Raw genomic sequence first — 22,166 nt, 5'->3', positions numbered from 1 at the left:
TCATACATGTGACCGGGACTCTCTCTGTGGGTATTTCTATGGTTCTTTCTTTCTTGTGTGAGCCTTTCAGTTCTGGTCTGCATACTCATCTGTTAAAGCTCATTTGCTGACCATCTCTGTTTGTCTGCCTTTGTCTCCTCCACTTTCCCTAGATTTGAAATTAGGCAATTTTGAAAGGCATCCTTCATATTAGGCCTTCAGAAAAACCTATTCCTACTTTTTGGGATCTTAATTTTGTTCTTGAAAAATTGACTCATTGTCCTTTTGTGCCTGCAGTCTCTTCTATAACATTGCATTTGGAAAGTTGTGTTGCTAGTAGTCCTTACTTTTGCTAAGTGTGTTTCTGAACTTCTATCACTCATGGCAATTTCCCTATTTTTAGTTTTTCACAGGGACAGCATGTTTCTCTGCATACCACTCCATCTTTCATCCCCACGGTTGTTAATAATGTGTCTCTAAGTCAAATGATTCATCTTCCTTCTTTTTACCTTTCTCCACAGAATAATAAGGAATTTTAAATACTTTGAATCTGCATAAACAGCAGAGGTATTACCTAGACAAGATTAAGGACTTTAGGAAGTTTGAGCAGCCTTTTCTTTCTTTTCATTCCAGGAAATTGGGTTTGACTGCTTCTATGCAAAGTATCTCCTCCTGGATTTCTAAGGTCATTTCCTTTTGCTGTTTTTTTCATAGTAAGCACCTTTTGCCTTCTGTTCATGCTCTTTCTATCAGGGCTGTGGCCTCTTCTAATGCTTTTTTCAAGGGTCTGGATACTGGATCTATTCTTGAAACTGCTTCTTGGTCCTCTGTACACACCTTTACAAAACATTACAAGTTGGATGTGATTTCTGGGGCCAAGGCTCGGTTTGCCATGACCACTTTCCGTGGATTGTTGGAGGGCTCCACTGTGGCTTCTTCCTCCCATCCTCTGTAGTAGCTTTTGTATTCTGCCATTAATAAAGAATACTACAATAATGATAAGGAAGAACATAGTACAATTGTGTAAGATCTTAGCAGTAGATGTCCTACTTCTCACAGTAGCAGTATTCTGCCCCTCCCTCTTTCCCCTTGTTCTTCTCTGTGGCTTTTTCTCTGGTCAAGGGTCCCTTACTCCTTTTCTTCCCTTCTTCGATGCACATGCCCTTGCTGCTTCTCTTGGGTTGCACTGGTTCTTCTGGGACAATTCATTTCTGATGATTAGATGCTCATATGTCACTTATAAATCCTACCTTTTAGAGGAAGGACATAGATGTGACAATGCAGGAGGTGTTTAGGCTTTGGTATGTTGGCTGAATGTATGTCCTCAGCAAGGTATCCCATTAGTAAAGAATACTGCAACAGTGAGAAGTAGGACATCTACTGCTATGATAAGGTCTTACATAGTTCAACTTTCTAGAATGTAAAACTGTTCCATTCCTTAAATTTAGTTCTTTTAGGCTGAAATATGCTATAGCTGATGTAAAATATTTATTCTTCTGTTACAGAAATATTCTGTGATGTAATATATTCTCAATCCTCAATTTGTAGGCAACAGCAGCGAATGCCCTCCACCTAGTAATGCTGCTGATGACACTGTTTGCGTGGATTTGGGGAAGTGTAAAAATGGAGAATGTATTCCATTCTGTGAAGCTGAAAGACATCTTCAGCCCTGTGCTTGCAATGGTAACTTAATTGTTGATTATGAATGTTTCTAAATGATATGCATATTTAAGAAGTTATGCTAATTGTACAAATTACTTTTTTCCTCACAGCCAAACTGAAGTTTCTTCTGGATACTGTTTTCCAGTAAAGTGAATGTCAGTGTCACATTTCTGAATATACATTTGTAGAATAGAAGATGACAATTTATATCAAGTGCTACATGTTCTGGGATCATTGCTGCATCTGTGCTGGTCTTTTCCTTGTATAAAAGGGAAAGCATGTCTTCTAGGCTCCTGCAACAGTGTTTTCTGATTTTTCTGACACATTTTTTCTGGTATAGCATAATTCTACATTTGGCTGTGATATGATACATGATCAAAATGAGTACAGTAAGGCTTTAAGGTAAAACTAGGTGATGGGCATTTTCAGAATTTAAATAGAAGATGGGAATTTTCAAAAATTTAAAACGAAGCGTGAATTGCGTTGCAGAGTATAAATGCTTTTGCTTGCATACAAACATACACAGACAAAATGGTAGAGGTATTAGTACAGTGTGGGAATACTTCCTACTTATGTGGAAATGCAGGGGGAGCTACTATTCATTATTAAAATGCATGATGTTCACCGTGTTACCCTGCTGCAGTCATCACACTAGGGTTATCCTGTCGTCAGGCGGTCCCGCAGTCGGCCGGAATTCCAAAGTCATGGTCCGGCGTCGGTTGCTGTCGCTTCTTCCCTGATGTCAGTGCGCCAGGGGTATATATAATGCAACCAACGCCATTTTCTTCAGTCTTTCTTGCCACGCGATGCCCAAAGCAGAAGCAGTTCGCAAGTGCCGGTTGGCCGACTCCTGAGATTTTTTAATTCGAATTTCAGACCGAAGTCTTCTATAAAGCTAAGTACCCCATTGGGGAAACTTTTCTTGCCTCAGACCGATGTCAGAAAAAGTTAACAGTTGTATTTTTTGTGGGAAGCAAATACCTCATAAGGATTTTCATTCTTATTGCATACCTTGCCTAGGCCCAGACCATGACGTCACTAGTTGTTGTTTTTGTGCTAGGTTTAATAAGCGTACTATTAAAAGACGCTTTGATTTCGCACGACACTACTTCAGTAGGAAATTTAACTACAACATGCTGTCGGAGCAACCGACTACCTGCATGCACAAAAAACGCAAGGATAAAGACAGACAGCCCAGGCCTAAGCCAGATTCCGAGGCCTCGGCTGGTCCGGTCTTCGGTTCTCCGGTCCTTAGTGAGGCTCCGACGCAGCCCCTGACTACCGCAGATCTGGAACCCGAAACCGCTCCGGAAATTTTGGCGGAATGCACCAGGCCAACACAGCCATTTAGTTCAGGCCCTTCCGACGACATTGCTGCAAAAGACGTCGGTGCTACAGAAACGCCATCGGTTTCTGAAGGCGTTTTCAGACCGACGACGGTCACCATTAAAACGTTTTCTAAGACGAAGTCTCCTACTAAATCTAAAAGGACTGCACTTCAGTCTCCTGTTCAAGGCCCCATGCCTAAGAAACGGATGCTCAAAATGGCTGAAGATTTGATCTCTTTAATCAGGAGTTCCCAGCCCCCTCCTGACAAAAGGCCTAGACAAGAGGAAGATTATGCATCCTCTGAACAAGTGTCCATTTCTTCAGACTCCTCTGAGGACCAAGATTGCTCCTTCTCCCCTTATGAAGATTCTGATGCTGAGGATTCTATTCCCTCAGCTTCTCCTTCTGAAGACTACTCCTTTGGGGAAACCTTACACACTATAAGGGAACATTTTCATTGGGAAGGTCAGGACTACTCTGACTCGAAGAAAAGGCTCAGAGAGCTTCTTTTACTCCCCCAACACAGACCACTTGCCATCCCACCACTTTTGGACATTGTGGATGATGTTTACTTAGAATCCAGTTTGAACCCAGACTCTCTACCTCCTGTTCCGGCTAAGCCTGACAGATACTATAGAGTGCCTGATTCCCACAAATTTCTTTACAAAAGCCCTGTAGCTGACCCAGAGACTATCTTCCAGGGTCCCAAGGGGGCTAAGCCTTCTATGGCTAAAAACCCTGTACCTTCTGAGAGGGATTCCAGAGCACTAGACAGGTGGGGAAAAAAGGTTTATACCTCAGCCACACTAGCTATGAGGGCACTAAAATGCCAATTTCACATGCTTAAATATCAGCAATTCCTAATCTCTCAGTTAAAGCAAAGAATAACCACTCCCCCTCAACAATCTGAATTGAAAGAAATACAGGATCTGTTGCACGCCACTGAACAGGTGGGCAAACATACCTTACAATGTGGGTTTGATTCTTTGGAGGCCTCCTGCAGAGCAGCTGTCACTGGGTCTGTTATATGTAAGCATGCTTGGTTAAAGGAACAAACTCTGCTTGATCATGTTACAGCAAAACTTCTAGATGCTCCCTTACAGCAGGATGTTCATTATGGAGTTAAAGCAGAAGAAGTCTTAAAGAAAATGGAGGATAAGGCAAAATCTATGCAGACAGTCAAAGATTTCTTACAGGTACAAACCCCCTCGCTTCAGCAGAAACTAGCCAACAAAAAAATTGGTCCTTTCCAGCTACTGACAGACCACAGAGGGGTAAATACAGATGTCCAAGGGGCAGAGGACAACCACAAGCCCAGTACAAACCTCGCCAATGGGGCACTACAACACAGAAGAGAGGAGAAGACAGGTCCCAATCCACCAGAAGGCAAACTCAATGACTTGCACCTCATCTGGCCAAGCAATACTCTCTTGGCCAGCCCCCTTGGGAGGAAAACTCGCACTTTTTCCAGACAACTGGCACGTTGTCACAAAGGACAAATGGGTCCTAGACATAATTTTACGAGGATACAGATTCCATTTTCACACCTTGCCAATGAAAAGAGGAATGCCAAACCTGCCACAAAATCAATGGGCAGAGGCACAAAAGCAAATTACAGCTCTCATGGACATGAGAGCCATTCAACTGGTACCTACTCGAGAGCAAGGCCAAGGATTTTACTCAAGACTCTTTCAAGTGCCCAGAAAGGACAATGCCTGGAGACCAATTCTGGACCTTTCAATTCTAAACACTTACTTTACAAGTACCCAAATTCAAGATGCCAACACTACAGCAGCTTCTTCCCATGTTGGGCAAGGAAGCATGGCTAGTAACGTTGGACCTCAAGGAGGCATACCTGCATGTCCCTGTCAGACAAAGTTGCAGAAGATACCTCCGTTTCATTGCAGGTTCAACGCATTACCAATTCTCTGCACTGCCCTTTGGCTTATCTACTGCGCCCAGAGTCTTCACAAAATGCCTGGCACCAGTAATTGCATACTGCAGACAAAGAGGAATTCAAATATATCCATACCTGGACGACTGCCTCATCCAAGCAGAAAGCAAGGACATTCTCTTACATCATCTAGCCTTTGTAAAACATCTACTAAACTGCCTGGGGTACACAGTAAACGAAAAGAAGACAAAACTAGTACCCTCACAAAATATGACATTCCTGGGTGCCAGCTTGAATACAACGGCCCAGAAGGCTTACCTTACGCCAGACAAGCAACTACAACTGACTCAATATTTCAAAACAAAGACCCAATTAACTGCAAGAAAAATTCTGCAGGCCTTGGGCTTCATGGCATCTTGCATACTAATAATACCATTTGCAAAGCTGCATATGAGGAAATTACAGTGGTACCTAAAAAGCGTATGGTCTCAACACAGCCACAGCTTGGACACAATGATATCTCTCATTCCCTGCCTACAAGAGGAATTTCTATGGTGGTCACAGGCATGTCACCTCAACAAGGGTCAGCCTTTCACCTTGCCCCCAGCCAGGCAAACTATCACAACAGATGCATCAGATTACGCCTGGGGGGCACACATGGCAGGGCAGTGCGTTCAAGGCGTATGGACTGCAGATCAAAGGAATCTGCACATAAATCAAAAAGAGATGCTAGCTGTACAGAAAGCTCTGACAGCCTTCAAGGATCTGTTACATCCAGGACAACTTACAATAAAGACGGACAACACCACAGTAATGTGGTACATAAACAAACAAGGGGGTACACATTCCTACCCTCTATGCAGGCAAGCAATGATCTTATGTAACACAGCTCTGGCTTACCAAGTTCAGTTACAAGCTCAATTCCTGCCAGGACAGAAGAACACATTGGCAGACGACCTCAGCAGAAACATCAAGGATCCCCACGAGTGAAAACTAGATCCACAAATATTTGCAATGATAACTCAAAAATGGGGCCTTCCAGACATGGACCTGTTTCCCAGTCCTCAAAACTATCAACTAACAAAATTTTGTAAAGGACACTTCACCATCAAGCTTGGAAAGTGGACGCACTCTCTTTCAGTTGGAAAAACCTGACAGTATATGCCTTCCCTCCATTGCCTGTCCTCACAAAGGTACTTCTGAAAGTCAAAAAGGAGAGACCACGACTGATTCTCATAGCCCCAGACTGGCCACGCCAGCACTGGTACCCACTATTGAGGAATATGGCCCACAGCCCCCCATAGATTTTGCCACAAATTCCCCATTTGCTCACACAACAAAACAATCAGATTCTTCACAGCCAGCTCAAAACCTTAAATCTGGCTGCATGGCAAATCAACTAAGCATCCAGCCAGCTCCTCTTTCCCAAGCAGTTCTGGATGTTATTCTGGAAGCCAGGAGGCCAAGCACCAGGAAGGCTTATTCAGACAAATGGAAAAGGTTTTGTGCCTGGAACCAAGCTAAAGGCCAAGATACAATTCGGCCTCACATGCCTCACATTCTACAGTATTTAACTGAGATGTTGCACAAAGGACTGTCTTTCTCCTCCATTAAAGTCCATGCTTCAGCTATTTCAGCCCACTACAACATGGATCCACCTTTATTTTCGCATCCACTTCTAAGGCAGTTCCTCAGAGGGGCAAAAAACAGTAGACCACCCAAGAGAGCCCCTACACCAACATGGGACCTCAATTTTGTTCTGGAAAAACTAACGCTACCTCCCTTTGAACCAGCTTTCTCTGCAGATCTTCAGTTCCTATCATGGAAGACTGCCCTGCTGCTAGCAATAACTTCAGCTAGAAGAGTCTCAGAGCTACAGGCACTAATGGCAGTGGAACCTTTCCTCATTTTTCATCAAGACAGAGTTTCTCTATGAACCAATCCTTCCTTTATGCCTAAGGTGGTTTCCAGTGTGGCTTTAAATCAAACCATCCACTTACCCACCTTCTTCCCAAATCCACAGAACAAAGGTGAGAGACTCCTGCATTCCTTGGACATTCACAGGCAACTTCGTTACTACTTGGACAAAACTAAGACTTTCAGAAAATCTGACCAGCTCTTTGTATCCTATGCTACAGCTTCTCAAGGGAAGGCTATATCAAAGCAAACCATTTCCAAATGGATAGGTCATTGCATACGTTTCTGCTATACCCATCATGGAAAACCAGTTCCTGCTACCATTAGGTCCCACTCTACCAGGGCAACAGCTACTTCTACAGCCTTTCTCAGGGGGGTTCCAACCAAGGAGATTTTAGAAGCTGCAACTTGGAGTTCAGTACACACCTTTACCAAACACTATCACTTACCTCTTTTACTCTAAGACTAGGGCAGGCTTCACCACTGCAGTTCTGCAGGACCTTATAGCCTCCACTAACCCTCTATGATACCTCCTCCCATCCTTAGTTTTGGGATTCAACCCAAGTGTGATGACTGCAGCAGGGTAACACGATGAACATAGTACAGTTTTGTACCTACCATAAATGTAGATGTTCGAGTGTTCACCCTGCTGCAGTCCAGGTTACCCTCCCTCCATCCCCTCTGATCTACTGGCTAAATCTCTTCATTACCTTACTGATGTATTTGCTTATAGCTGAAGGGATGTTGTGTTTGTGCAGAGGTTACTCAATTTGGTACTAATTACCGACCACCTTTTTGGGGGCACCTGACATCTGGGGCAAGAAAAACTGAAGAAAATGGTGTTGGTTGCATTATATATACCCCTGGCGCACTGACGTCAGGGAAGAAGCGACAGCAACCGACGCCGGACCAAGACTTTGGAATTCCAGCCGACTACAGGACCGCCTGACGACAGGATAACCCTAGTGTGATGACTGCAGCAGGGTGAACACTCGAACATCTACATTTATGGTAGGTACAAAACTGTACTTTTTGGTGCAAAATCCATCTGTTCACACTTCAGCAGTCTCATAAGGAGAGAATAAATTACTTTTTTTCCCCTGTACTTACTGACGATCAAGCTTCTTCATTTAGACATTAGCCCATTTGCTCCTCCATGGTGTGGGTAGTCTACTATAAACATGGAAGTGAGAGCTGTCCTTGGGAGCAGTCAGCCATGAGGGTTGCTTATATCCTCACTAGCATCCTGTCAGCGAGGTTATTTATAACGGTGCTAACCCCTGTGGGTGGGAGGATAAGCAACTGCTTCAACATGTGGCCTGTAAGGCCTTCCCACTTTAGTGCAGAGCCCTCTTTGCCCACTGTGAAGACAACCACCCATTAGTGGCTTGGTGAGTCTAACGTCTGCCCCAGGCTATTGCATCCTAACCATTTCACATTCCATGACAGGCTTTGCCAATTTAACCTGGGTCATCTGCGTCACAGTAAGGACTTTATCCCTATGTGCCATAGGAGCTGGCTGCACTTGTTCTGCTTTGGCTGCTGCATTTGTATCATTGTCCAAGCAAATGTTCAGTAAAATTCCTGGATCTCACTTCTGAAGTCTTTTGTAGTGATTCACTGTTGGAATTTCCTCTTCAGCTGCTCCCAGCTTGTCAGAACGTCTCTCTAGTCCTTAAGGTCGGAACTGTGCATTCCCCCGTCAGCCTGTACCATGCTGATAAGCATCAGGCAAGGAGAGCACAGCTAGCTTCTGTACTATGCAAATCTTCATCTTCCTGTTCTGTATTGCAGTCCTCATCAGCAAGCTGTACTTCCCACAGGTATCCCAGTGATAGTTCTGACTTCCAGAACTGTGTTTTTGCTCAATGACCTTCCCCAATTCCATTCCACATGAATAGCCGTTTGATAAATAGCAAAAAAAGAACCATCAGGAAACTGATGTGATGATGGCTTGACCAATGTCACAGTTTTCCTTAGGTCTGCTTAAACGCCTGGTTTATAATCACAAAAGGGGAGGGCAGTAAGTACTCCTTTGAGCATAGCGTATGAGGGGGCTCCTTGAGACTTTGTTGTGGTTTTGGTCACATGCGCATGAATTGATACCTCCCAGGTGGGCCCTTCTGAGTAACTGAAACTGAAAGCAGCGAAGACTAAACCAGTACCCACTAATTTGTCCCAGCTGAGTTTGAATAAATCCTCAGCCCTCATCTGATTGCACAGGCTTCTTCGCCAGAACTTTTCCAACTGGCAGGAGACTTTCAGCTTCCTTAAGTTCAAACTAGCACTGGAAATTCCTGAGTGTGGGCTGCCCCTTCTGTGAGAAGGGTGAATCTACACACAGGGAGCATTCTGATATCCCAGATTCAGAGACAGATGGACCTGGCTTAGATGTCACAGATCCCCCATGCTCCCATTTGTGCCAGGGACACCTTATTCTCTACTGCACCACTTAAGGATCTCTCCTTTGGTGAATAGTCTTCACAAAATGAAGGATGTATTCCAGTGGGAATCCAGAGAATACTTTCCGCCTCGCCTACAGTACAGAGTTTTTTTGGTCTTGCTCGTGCCTAGAGCCCTAGCAGTTCCTGCAGTCATTGATGACCTTTCGAATACATTTAGTAATGCATCTTTGGAGCCAAATTCCCTCCCTTCTTTCTTCCAGGAAACCTAAGTAGTCCTTCCAGATCCAAGATTCTCACAAGGTTTTATACAAGAATCATTAGGCTGATCCAGCAGTGGTGTGCTTGGATTCCAGCAAAGGACCCTCTTTAGATTCTTCCAGGAAATTTACTCACAGTGACGGGGAGAATTCTCCACAGATTTGGAATGAAAGTTTATATTTCTGCTACCCTTGTTTTCAGAGCCCTGAACTGCTATATCATATACTGAATTAGCAGAAGTCTTTGCTGGGTAAGATGAGTGCAGGACATGCTTGAAATTTGTGACTTCTCTCCTTAAGTAACGAGGAACTCACAAAATCTGTGGCTGTGAGGGAGTGGCTGCATCTTGTAGGGCAGCAGCCACTAGGTCAGTTCTTTGTAAACATGCCTGGCTGAGGACACCACACCTGCGAGACCTTATGGAGATGAAGTTCCTGAATGCACTTCTGGATAAGGAGCTCCTCTTTGGACCTCCTCCTGAAGATGCCTTATAAAGAGTGGAGCAGAGGGGCAAGACTGTGCAGTCATTCAAAAAGCTTCTCAGTCTCTGACACGTAAGTTCACAACAGTAACTATCTTTATACTGAGTTTTATACTCTGAGCAAGAGAAAAGCAAGTCCAGTAAAGGAAATAAGACTGGATGCAGAAAATGATGGCAAACAAAGTCACAAGAGAAGCTTGGGGGCCTTCAAAGCTGTGTCTGCACAGGAAACGGTCACAGTGCAGTTTGGATACTCATTCTTTTAGTCCCCCCCAAAGTCTTGTCTCCATACTGAAATGTTGGTACTTGCAATGCTGAGTGCCTACATACCCAAGAAAACAGACTGAAACTGCAGAAGAGTGACTATCGAGCATTGCTGTTCAACATAAAATGCCTTTTTTTGCAGTGAAGAACCCCCCCCCCCAAGACTTGCATGCACTAATTCTGAGATCACCATACTTTTGAGAGTAGGGAATATTTTGAGAAATGGTAATCTTAGACTTGATATAAAAATCTGTTTTTTTTTTTTTTTTTTTTTTTTGGCCATTCAGTCTCAGCATTATGGGACTCACAAAAGCAGATTCACTCATTTCAAACATTTACATAAATTCCTATCCAACCCCATACCTTCCTCCCCTGGAGAATAGGCAGGTAGCTAAGTTCATGGGTACTTACTAAGCTTGCAGCTAAATGTTACCATTGTGAAGCTAACCCACATCCCTAGTGCTGTTGGTAGACCCTCATTAAGTAGAGTTTCTCACATATTTTTTGTGTCTTTCGGCTTTTCTCGGTTAGGGGTCGCCACAGCGGAACTCCGGTCTGCTGATGATTGGCAGTAGACTTTCCACATGCTGGCTTGCCGGGCCTAATACACAACCTTTAATGAAGGAATGCCCATTCACGCATGTTGACACACAGAAGACGCTCTAACTGAGAATCGAACGGGCAACGTCTAACTGTGAGGCAACAACACTACTGCAGCACCACCACCGCGGGACTAGAGTTTCTCACATATCTAAAGTGAAAATTTGCAATAATGCAGCCATTTATCCAGGCTGATTTTCAGTCTTGTTAGGGACGTACTTTGCTTAATATGTATGGCAGAATATTCCACAAGCAGGAAATATGTTGGGTTAGGTACTTGTACTATTTGATGATGTTGATGTGATAGTATAGGTTTAAGTCTCTACAGTGGGTGTTTGCTTTACCACTGGTTTTGTTTTTGTGAAGGAATTCAAAGAATGCTGGACCATAGCATGAGCAGCTAATTAGAGGTCACCCCTCAGGATTCTGTATGGCACTGTGTAGAGGGATAGGACTTTGCTCCATCAGAGTGGCTAGGGATGCTGAGACCTGAGATCTTTTTAGTAATGAAACACTGAGGTTTGTCAAACTGGTTTAAGTTTTTACCAGGGTGCATGACAAAGAGGCCACTGTATTCAGTGCTGTGCTTAATAAGCAGTAGTTGTGAAAGAACTAGAAAGCTTAAGCCAGGATCAGTGGTTTTAAACATCATGAGACAACGGTATAGGTTACATTTCAAATGTAGGCCAAGGTTTGGGGCCATCCCTACAGTGAGGGAAGAACAAGTTACACTGGCACATCCTCTACTAAAATATGCTAGACCTGGGGGCCATAGAGAAAGTACCAAAGCGGATGATAATTAAGGATTCTATTCAAGTTTTAATACCCTGGAAGGAAGGCAAATGAGTTCCTGTCTAGGATCTCTTAAGACTTTAAAGTTCCTCATTGTCTCAAAATTTAAAATACTGACCCTTCCGGGCATTCTGTCTCTATTTTTCCATCAGGCCTTCTTAGTTAACTGGACTTGAAAGATTCATGCCTATGTATTTCCATAGCTAGGGCCCACAGAAGATTTCTAAAATTTGTAGGAAGCAGAACATTTCCAAGTCACTTCCATGCCCTTTGGCTTGTCTGCTGCACCCAGAATGCCTTACTGCAGTAATAGCATTCTGCAAAATATACAGCATCCACATTTACCCATACCTGGATCAATGCCTGATTCACATAGACAACCCTAGAGGAGATTCAGAGTGCCTTGAACCGTGCATATTTTCCAACTGTATCTTTCACTTAACCTCTCCAAGTCAGTCTTGTTTGTGTTTTTCTTGCAGGGAATGCTGGACGTAGAACTGTGAAAAACATTACTGCTAGAGGCAAGATGCTCTTCATTTCTTCATTACTCCAGGGCACCCCAAAGAGGGATTCTGTTACTGCAGAGAAATTCCTCATGGTTCTAGCTTACATGAAATTATGTATTCTTGTGATTCCACTAGTACGATTGCATATGAGGAAGTTATAGTGATACCTGAGGAACAGATGGAGGTGTGCATGCCTTTCTTCCCCCACATAAGAACTCTATTGGAAAATGCAGGTAGAATTCAGTTTGAGTGCCTTTCAGAATACCCCAAGCCACTCAGATGCTCACAACAAATTCCTTCGACTTTGCCTGGGGCATGTGAGACAGGAACTTCAGAAGTAAACTTTCAAAAGCCTGGATGTTGGCACAGGAATCAGGTGTGATCCACAGAGTGGCCTACATCCCATCTCAAGGTATTATCTTGGCAGTCAGACTGAGGAAGTCCCAGATAGACCCACACAAGTGAATGTTGAGCTAGCAAACATTTCTGAATCTGGTAAACAAATGGAGTATGCTAGGCATAGACCTTTTTTGCTTTTCCAGAAAACAAGCATCTGTAGAAGACTTATTGCAGAATAGCAGCTTGGAAAATGACTTTCTCCCTGAGCTGGACAGATCTTTTTCTGTATGTTTTCCTGCTGAAGCCTTGTTCCCTTGGGTATTACAGAAGATCAATGAGAACAGACCAAAAGCCATTCTGATAACCCTCTTTTCGCCCAGACAGCATTGGTTTTCCATCCTCCTACGCCTAGCTAGGTCAGAACCAAAACTCTCAGGTTGTAGATGACCTGTTACAGAAGAAAAGCTCCTAAATGTCACAGTATGGGTTATCTAGTACTAGTCCCTTATAAAGGATGTGCTAAACATTGTGAGGGATGCTAAGAAACCTATCATGAGGAAATTATAGCTAGCAAAATGAGAGAGATTCTCCCTTTTGGAGGAAGTTAAAAGAAGTTGAAAATGTGTTTTTTTGCTGCTTGGGTATCTTTTTTGAAGCAAAAGTCTAGAAAAATGTGACAAGAATTCAACTTGAGATGAGAAGAACCTACATACAAGATATGCCTATCAGAAATTATTGTATGTATTTTAATCCGCAAGTTACAAACATACATACCAAAGAACAGTTGTATTTAATATGTGGAAGCATTAGCTTTTTAGCTGAGTAACACCTTTGTCAATCTTAGCATGTAATGTAAATGGCTTTGCAGGTATGGACAAAAAGTAAAACGGTAAGGTGCAAACAGCGATGTAACAGGAGAAACATTTGGATAGAAGTAAGCATCTGAATTTGACAAAGAATGGATATCAGGATGGACATTAAGCAGAGTATCAGGTAGTAATAATGACAGAAGAAAGCAAATACTAAAGATAGATTTGTAGTAGTAAGGGGTTACTGACAGGAGAGGAGGATTATGCTGGCATGTTTATATACCACTTGAAAATACTATTATGGTGCTTAGGAGAATGCTGAGAGAAATAGTAAGCGTTCAGTGTGGAATATTTTTTATGGGTGGGGACTACAACTTGATTTTTCAGTAGTGAGGATGTGTCATGGGGACATAGAAAAGAAAATATAGCAAATGAAGATAGATTTCTGAAGAAGTATATGAGACTTTTTGGTAGGGGAGATGTAAATTTGGTAGCAAGAACTCAAACCAACTTTACATTTTATTCCCAGAGATTAAATAACTGGGCTAGATTGAATAGGTAATTTATTTCACAACAGCATGGGTGTTTAATTGAAAGCTTTGAGAACCATCCAGTAACTATGTCAGGTCATCCAGCAATAAAAATTAAGATAAAGGTAAGGGGTAGTAACATGAAAATTACAGTGTTGCTTTCCTACTTATCTGTTAAAAAGAGAAGAATCCATGGATGTGATTCAAGATTTATTAAGAAAGATGGAAATTACTTCAGAAGTTTCTGCCATGGGGCTGCCTCAGTTAATAGCTAGAACTCTCCCCTTCCTCGGGCATTGTGGTGAAAAACATCCTTGGATAATGCCAGACATAATAATTGGTGAGAGGCATACACCAGTGTTTCAGAATGAGAGTTAATGTCAAAATGGGGGCTGAGAGTGAAGAAGAAAGGCAGTACACACAAAGTCTAGCAAGCTCAACAGACAGAAAAGAAGAGAAATTGCAGAGAGAGACCCTAGCAAGCAGGTGCTAGATGCTGGTAAGGTCAAGAAATATCTTTAACTACAATGTTGTTAAGTAGGTTGAAGAAATGAAACCTGCCTTGAAGGAACATATGATGGCGAGTGACAAGAGGTTGAAGGAGGTTAAAACAGCTTTGAGTGATCACTCATTGGCAACACAGTCACTGACAGGAGAAAATGCAGAGCTCAAGGCCCAGGTGGAGGCAGGGGAAGCTCATCAAGACTATGCAGAACTTTGAGAGTGTTGATCATAAAAGACCAGGCTCAGAGAAAGAATGTGAAATCAGTAAGGATTCCAGAGAAGGCAGAGGGACCAGATTGTGAGAATTTTGTGAAGGAAACGCTGGCTAAATGGACAGTGCTCCAAATTATATTAATAGCATTAGAACAAGTATATTGAACTGCATGGTACTATTGGGGTGGGACTGAGAAAAAGACCCATTCCATATTCGTTTGAGCTCAAATTTTTACAATAAATTAGAGGATTTTGAATGAGGTGTAGAAACCATGAAATATGTTGATGAACAAAGGATCACCTTCATTCCTCTGATGAAAGATTGTGAGCGGAGGGTTTTGCAATGAAGGATGTTGTGACCTGCCCAGATCTGAGTCTCTCTCAAAGAGATCCAACGACCATTAGCAGTCCAAGAGAGGAGTTATCACTGTTACAAAATTCAACTAATTTGCTGTGGGATGTGGACCTCCTGACAGAGATGAGTATCACAGAGTGGGTACTGTATATTTGCAGACTGAGCAAAAGAAACTGGCTGCTGGGACAGGAGGACATGTTGAACTGTTCCCATTATTTTGAAAAAGGCAAATCCTTAAAGAGAGAGCAGAGTGCATAAACGAGGCAAGAATACAAAGTGCACCAGTGTATCCAGAATAAACCTGGTGGTAGTTGGAGAGTGTCTCTTGTACAATCTGCTATAGAGACAATACCATAGACATCATCCAGTGGGCTAAGTGGTGGGACTGATACAGAATGCTAGGATTGACAAGAACTGAATTAATATACAACTTGGAATAAAATATTGAAGATGGGTGGTTCAGTGAGTCTTCACACTAAACTATGGGGCTCTACAAGAAGGATTCACAGTAGTTCTTTTATTTTGGACTAGTAAGGAAACCAGAAGTTATATACAGGTAATTTGGACTGAAAAGACGGAGTTGTTGGCTTCCTCACCTCGTAAGGATCAAAGTAGTTGTGAGAGAATAGAAAAACGGGAGGATCTTACAGTTCTATTGTGAAGAAAGGTGATAAAGAGATGATGGTGGGAGGGACAGTTAATGTATGTACTATTGATATGCTTATCTAAAGAGGAATTATTGAGATGCAGTGAATAAGAGGCAACCATGCATGGAAACTGATGTATAGTTTCTGTAAAGAGTAATAGTGAGGACTTCCAAACCATGACAGAGACGTGATGAATGTTGAAGGTTCTAGGGAAACTAGAAATGCAAGACACGACTTATGAGTTAAGGGTTTGTTATTGAGCAAGGTTGTAATAGATTTTGTTTGTTTTAAAAATATTATGTGAGAGATTAAAGGCTTAAATTATAAAGATTTAAAGTTGATCGAAAGCTGGATGTAAAACCTGTCAACTTACCAAAACATGAACTAAGGATTGCTGCACTTAGTATAGGTTCACTGACAGAATACACCTTGGAAGTGAATGACATGATGGCATGGAGGAGGCTTGATATCCTGTGTATCCAGGAGACAAGATGGAAGGGCAGTGCAGCAGCGCCACATGGCTTGGGGTTCAGAGCCTACTACTCAGGGGGAGTACAGGCTAGAAATGGTGTAGGAACTGTGGTGAAGGAGACTCTTCAGACAGGGATGTCATCAGGATTAGTGATATGACAGTTACACTCTAATGTAAAAATAGGGAAGTATTCATAATCTCAGCCTATGTCCCACAATATGGTTGTGATAGTGAGGAAAAGAATGCATTCAGGCAGCAGTTGCAGGGCCTGCTAAATAAAGCAGGACAGCATAAATTGCTGTTGATAATGACGGACCTAAATGCTGATATAGGGACAGAGAACAGAATATGAGGACTGCCTGGATCCACTTGGGTGGGGCAGTAAGAATAAAAAAGAGAGGTCGTTCTGGACTTCTTCTTGGCAAATGGCTTGATGCTGGGCAACAGATGTTTCAGTAAGTGACAGTCACAAGATCACAAATAAGAGTGGCCAATATGCAAATTATGTAGGCTTTTTTTTAGTAAAAAAAAGGGCATTGAGATATAGTCACAGATTTCAAAGTCATACACAGTGAAACAGTCTGTCCACAGTATAAACCTCTGGTAGCTATAATCAGCTGCATGCAGTGGTCAGAGAAGGCTCTAAAGTCAATAGAGACTAGGCTGAAGACCTGGAAGTTGGCTGTAGCAAAAGCACAAGAGTTCAAGGAAGTACTTTAATCTCTGGCACCTCAGGAAGAAGATGAAATAGGTGAAATTCAAAAAGAATAGCAGAGTCTCAAAACAGCGTATGTTGGGACTATGTAGCAGGTATGTGGCAGAGCCAAGTATGGATATATGGCACATAAGGAAAGCTGGTGATGGAATGCAGAAGTTCAGGAAGTTATCAAAAGAAAGGAGGATTACAGAAAAAAGTGGAAAATAGAAAAGACAGACCAGGCTAAGAAGGAGTACCTGCTGGCTAAGAGAGCAATTGCAGTAACAAAGAACAAGGCATCGCACTCTGCCATCTTCTGGAAAGTCACTCAGTAGTTGGCATAAAGAAACTATATCTGATCACGAGGCTAAGACAGAATGATAAAGAAGGTATTCATTAGGAACTGTTCATAAGGGAGGCCAGTAACAACCTGTTCACCAACTCACAGGTCATCAAAGGTAGATAGAAGGAGTACTTCCCGCAGCTTCTGAATGAAAAAAAAACTAGAAAACCTCACAGAAGCTGTACTGCCCACACAGCCTACGGTGAAAGAGGAAGAAGAACCCACCTTAGAAAAAGTAAGAACTGCAGTAAGGAAAATTGTCAGGGAATACAGCAGATTCAGATGAGGTCGTGGCAGATATGATCAATATATTGGGTGAGTCAGGGGAGAAATGGCTGCAGTTGGCTCTCATAGCAGTACGGAGAGAAAGGCAAATCCCAAATGACTGGAAAATATGTATTCTACCACCAGTGTACAAGAACAAAGAGGACATTCACAACTGTGGGCATTATAGAGGTATGAAATGCCTTTCACACACTGCATGATAGGATTAGAAGGGCTAATTGATAAATATGTAGTGTAGAAAGTAAGATGGATGGTAAGCTGTTCAGATTCAAATCAGGATACATCACAACCGACATAGTGTTTGCAATGAGACAGATTTTGAGAAGAAGCTAGGGATGAGAAAAGAGAACAACTAGGCATTCCTAGTCTTAGAAAAAACATATGACATTGTCTGAAGAAAGCTAATTTGGGTAGTCCTGCAATGGTGCAGTGTCTCAGAAACACTGATAAAATTAGTGCATGCTATGTATAAGGACCCAATGACACAAGTACAGACAATGTTTGGGGTGCCCAGAGAGGTTTCCAGTGGGAGTGGATGTGCATAAGGCTTCATCTCTGACCCCTCTGCTATTCTTATTGATGATGGACTACATTAGCATACAGACTAGAGGGAAGACATTAACAAAGCTTCTCTATGCAGATGAAGTAGCATTGCAAGCAGACTGAACAGCAAAGAATAGGACCATGGAATGCACAACTTGAAGACACATGGGATAAAACTAATTACAGACAAGACAGTTGTCATGGCAGTACATGGGGGAAATCAGAATAAGCTGAAAATAGAGATAGAATGGAAAATAGTGGAACAGGTGAACAGATTCAAGGATCATAGTGGAATGATGGAGAAAAAAGTCTGAATGGGGAGGCCAAAGCTAGAATCAGAAGGGCTGCTGCCAACTGGCAAGGGGGTATCAGGTGTAGTGTGTGACAGAAGATTGCTAAATAAGCTGAAAAGTAAGGTGTACAAAACTGTGATGTGACCAGTGCTTCTGGATGGCACAAAAAACCTGACCAGTGAAGGTAGAGCAGTTGAGGAAATTAGAAGTGATGGAGATAAAATGTCTGGTAACAGTGGTAGGATGAACACTGTAGAACAGACAAAGAAATGGACATCACAGCAGAAGCCAGAGTAACTCAAATTGTAGGGAAAGTCAAAGAGAACAAATTTCTGTGGTATGGGCACATGTGCATGAAAGCATAGAACAATCTGCTGAAGAAGATTTAGGAGAGACTTGAAAAAAGCAAAATGAAAGAAGGGCATCCAGCAAAGAGATGGCTGAATTGCATGAGAGAAGACCTGTGACAGTCAGGTATGACCATAAACAAAAAATCGGAGATTGGCATTGAACTGAGAAAATTGATGTCAGTTGATGCAACACCCCAATCCCATCTAGAAAATGGGAAATAATGGAGATCGATAAAGATTTAAAGCTGAAACATGAAACTGAGATGATTGCATGATGTTTATGTGCATTTCCATTTTCTGTATATTATCTGAGAGTATGTATAACATAGCATTAAAGGTTTGTTAACAGGTAAGATATGCAAAGTACAGATGGTAGTGTTACTGATGTTGTGAAGGGGAGATATGGACACCTAACCTTACAATTAAGCTACTACCATAGTGGTGGCAGAGGGCAGGCAAGGGGGAGAAAGAGACCAGAGAGAACAGGTCTCTGGCCTTGAAAGTGATTAACCATTTTCAGTACGTAGTTGTTTACAGCTTATATCCTTTCTTGGATCATTGCTACAGTATTCCAATGCTGTTGGTTTATTTCAACGTGGTAACCAAATTTCTGGCTAGGTTATCAAACCAAAAACCTTGTATACAGTCATACGTCCAGCATATGACCGAAGCCTGTGGATGAAAAGTTACATCAGATGTACGAGTGTGAGATCCTCAGACTGTATTGCTGCATGTCCAAACACAGGTCTGGCACCAGTCAGTCTGTTTTTCTCTTAGTTGTTGGATATTACCTCTGCCTTCACTTGTTCAAATAGTGCCCATTGAGGAACCTTCCTTTTATTTTTATGTTTTTGTTAAGATTTGTTAGATGTCAGCTAAGACAGGGAAGTGTGACTGTGGTAGGCAGATTCCTTATATGGACCTCCACTCTCTGTGCTTATTTTGTCTTTGATTTGAACACAACTGTAAAAATTGTCAGATTTATCAGTCATTTCTCCCAAAACACTACTTATGTAGCTTTCTTTGTTAAATATTTATTTACAAACCCAACACCTTATGCTCATTGCTCAATCCAGAATGGCAAAACCCCTGCCTTGGAAGTCCTGCTCACTCCTAAAATCTCGGAACACCTAGACTTGAACCATTGTCAGCCGATTCAGATGTACTCATGGAGATGTTGCAGGAATCCACTGTTCATCCGATTACTTCTTAGGCACCTGCTACATTTGACCCTGCTGGAGACCAGTATGGTATCTGACTTATGCACATCAGATGAGACTTTTCATACTGATACGGTTAAGAAGGGGGAACCAAAGGTGATCATTTCAGAGTGACCAGAAGGCATACCTCATATCCTAGTCTGGGAAGAGGTACATGGATCTTTAATCGAGGTCTGACAGGGTTCTGAACCACAGTGCTTCATGAAATCAGATGTCAACTCTAAGAAAAAGAAAACAAAAACAAAAAATGTTTCTCCTTCTCAGACATCTCAAGTAAATAATGGCTAGAATTTTCACAGACCTATACAAGGCCATTTTGTTTCTGAAGCTTCCTTCCGTTCTTTTTCCTCTCTTCCCATCCCTCTCAATAGAGACAATATGAATCATTTTTTGAGGAGGAAGAATCTGAATCAGATTAACACTGTCTAGCTTATTCATTTCAAATCCAGTTTCCAGGCCAGATTGCTTCTTAAGATGAGGACACCTTATCCTCTTGATTCTCGTCTTGAGTAAATTTATCTTCAGGAAACTTACAAAAATGGTGCAACATTTTGATTGAGATTCCAGACAAGTTTCTGATGTACAGAAGAGGTACTGAAGGTAGGAACTCTTGTGCTCGCCCCTGTTCTACCTGTCTTGGAGGCCTTCTTAGATGAATTTGCATCCATTTCTTCCACTCGTGATTCCAGGCCTCCTACACATAAGAACCCTAATAGGTTTTATAAAGTGTCAACGCACATGGTTGAAAGTCCATAAAAAGTTTATTAAATAAATTCCACAAGCGCTTTTGTAGGGCTTTTTCAAGTGTAAAAACAATGCAACTGTTCCGTCAACCATCTTTAAATAACTTCATTTGAAAAAAGGTGCCAAAAGAAGCCATTCTGACTTAATTTAAAGTAAAAATACACATTTTTAAAACTGTAAAATTAAAAAACACAAATAATTCCACTTTATCACCACAAACAAACAAAGTTCAAACTAAATGAATATCCGGACAAAATTCTAAAACAAAATGGTACCTAATAACAGTTCCAACTAGAAAAAGATATCATGGGCTTAAAGTACTTTTAAATTATTCAAAAAATCAACAAAAACTACAAGGACAGTAGTGTTACTAAATCTCCCAATATTTATTTTAATAATTATTTTATTGTTTATTGCTTAGCTTCATTCAAAGTCTCCCAGAGGATATTAAAGCCAAGCTTTTAGATTCAGCTCTGCAAAGGGATTTCCTTTTCCGACTAGCTGTAGCAGAAATTTTCAGGTGCTTACAAGGGAAGGGTAAAATCATGCAAGATTTTAAGCAGATCTTTTTCTCTTCATTTCCTAGGTATCAGAGGAACTATTCAGCTAGGTCCACTTCCTTTTCCCGTAGGGGTCAAAAATTTGTTCAGAAGTACAGAAAACTGCTAAGGAAAAGTCTGATGGAGACTCTAAGACTGGAAAACCTTGATTTCCAGACAAATCAGCCTGACTGTGTACTCCCCCCCCCCCCGATCCACTTCTGCCCTTGTCAAAAAGGTTGACCTAATCCTTTCCAGCTTGGGAATTGATCACTTTGGACAAGTGGGTCCTGTCCATTATTTTACAGGGTTACAAGATGTCTTGGAAGGAAATACCATCTTTCAGAGGCATTTCTGTACCTCCCTCCAATCAGGTACATCTTCTCCCTCCTCATTTGCAGGGTCTTCTCGACAAAAGTACCATAAAAGGCTTTTATTCCCGACGTTTCCTTGTACCTAGAACAGGAGCTTGGAGACCCATTCTAAATTTATCACATCTCAATACCTTTCTGAAGGTGCCTTCCTTCAAAATGCTCTGTATGCTCTGTTCAAACTCTTATTCTCTTCATCCTGCCTTAGGCCTTTCTAGTATCTTTGGATTTGGAAGATGCATACCTTCACATCCCCATTGGCCTCACTTAAAGAAAATTCCTCAGGTTCTGTGCTTGTTCTTCACACTTTCAGTTCTCTGCTTTACCCTTCAGGTTATTCATGGCCTCCAGTATTTTCACAAAAATGACTAGCTCCAGCTTTGACCTTTCGCAGAACTTGGGGAATTCAAATATTCCCATACCCGGACGTCTTTCTTAACCAGACCACTTCTCGGAAAGCTCTAATTAATTTCAACTTGACTGTTTCTCTTCTGCAAAGACTGGGTTTCACCAGCAACTTGCAAACGTCTGTTTTGACTCCCACCAAGATCTGTTTTATTTTGGATTGCATTGGACACCCAAAATATGGTAGTGTTTCCCCCCAGAAGAGAATGTTCAGACTCTTTCCATGTGCTTTCAGTCTCGTCTTACTCTTCAAATTCCCCCTGCAAGGTAAATTCTGAGGACTCTGGGGTACTTTGAGGTGATAATTCCCATGGTTTCCTTTGCCAAACCACATAAGAAAGATCCAGTGGTACCTCAGATATCTTTAGTCTCAGTATTATCACCCATTGGATACCCAGATCCCCCTTCTTTCTTTATTGA

The 22,166-nt window shown here is 42.0% G+C and overlaps 1 protein-coding gene across 2 annotated transcripts in view; it reads left to right on the top strand.

The window, feature by feature from the left end:
* Positions 1-22,166, top strand: part of ADAM17 (ADAM metallopeptidase domain 17) — a 2,408,764-nt gene that overhangs the window by 1,707,041 nt on the left and 679,557 nt on the right. Inside the window, exon 14 of one of the 2 annotated variants that reach the window (XM_044079166.1) lies at positions 1,528-1,662. The exons of the other annotated variant lie outside the window; for it this stretch is intronic. Within the exon in view, the coding sequence (XP_043935101.1) occupies positions 1,528-1,662 (135 nt within the window). The remainder of the gene's footprint in view (positions 1-1,527; positions 1,663-22,166) is intronic. 2 annotated transcript variants of the gene reach the window in all.

The sequence above is a fragment of the Protopterus annectens genome, chromosome 1.part1, assembly GCF_019279795.1.
Source record: "Protopterus annectens isolate FY-2018-M chromosome 1.part1, PAN1.0, whole genome shotgun sequence".
In the NCBI taxonomy this organism is placed as follows: Eukaryota; Metazoa; Chordata; order Ceratodontiformes; family Protopteridae; genus Protopterus; species Protopterus annectens.
The sequence above is the reverse complement of the archived record's forward strand: the minus strand, read 5'-3'. Positions and strand labels throughout refer to the sequence as shown.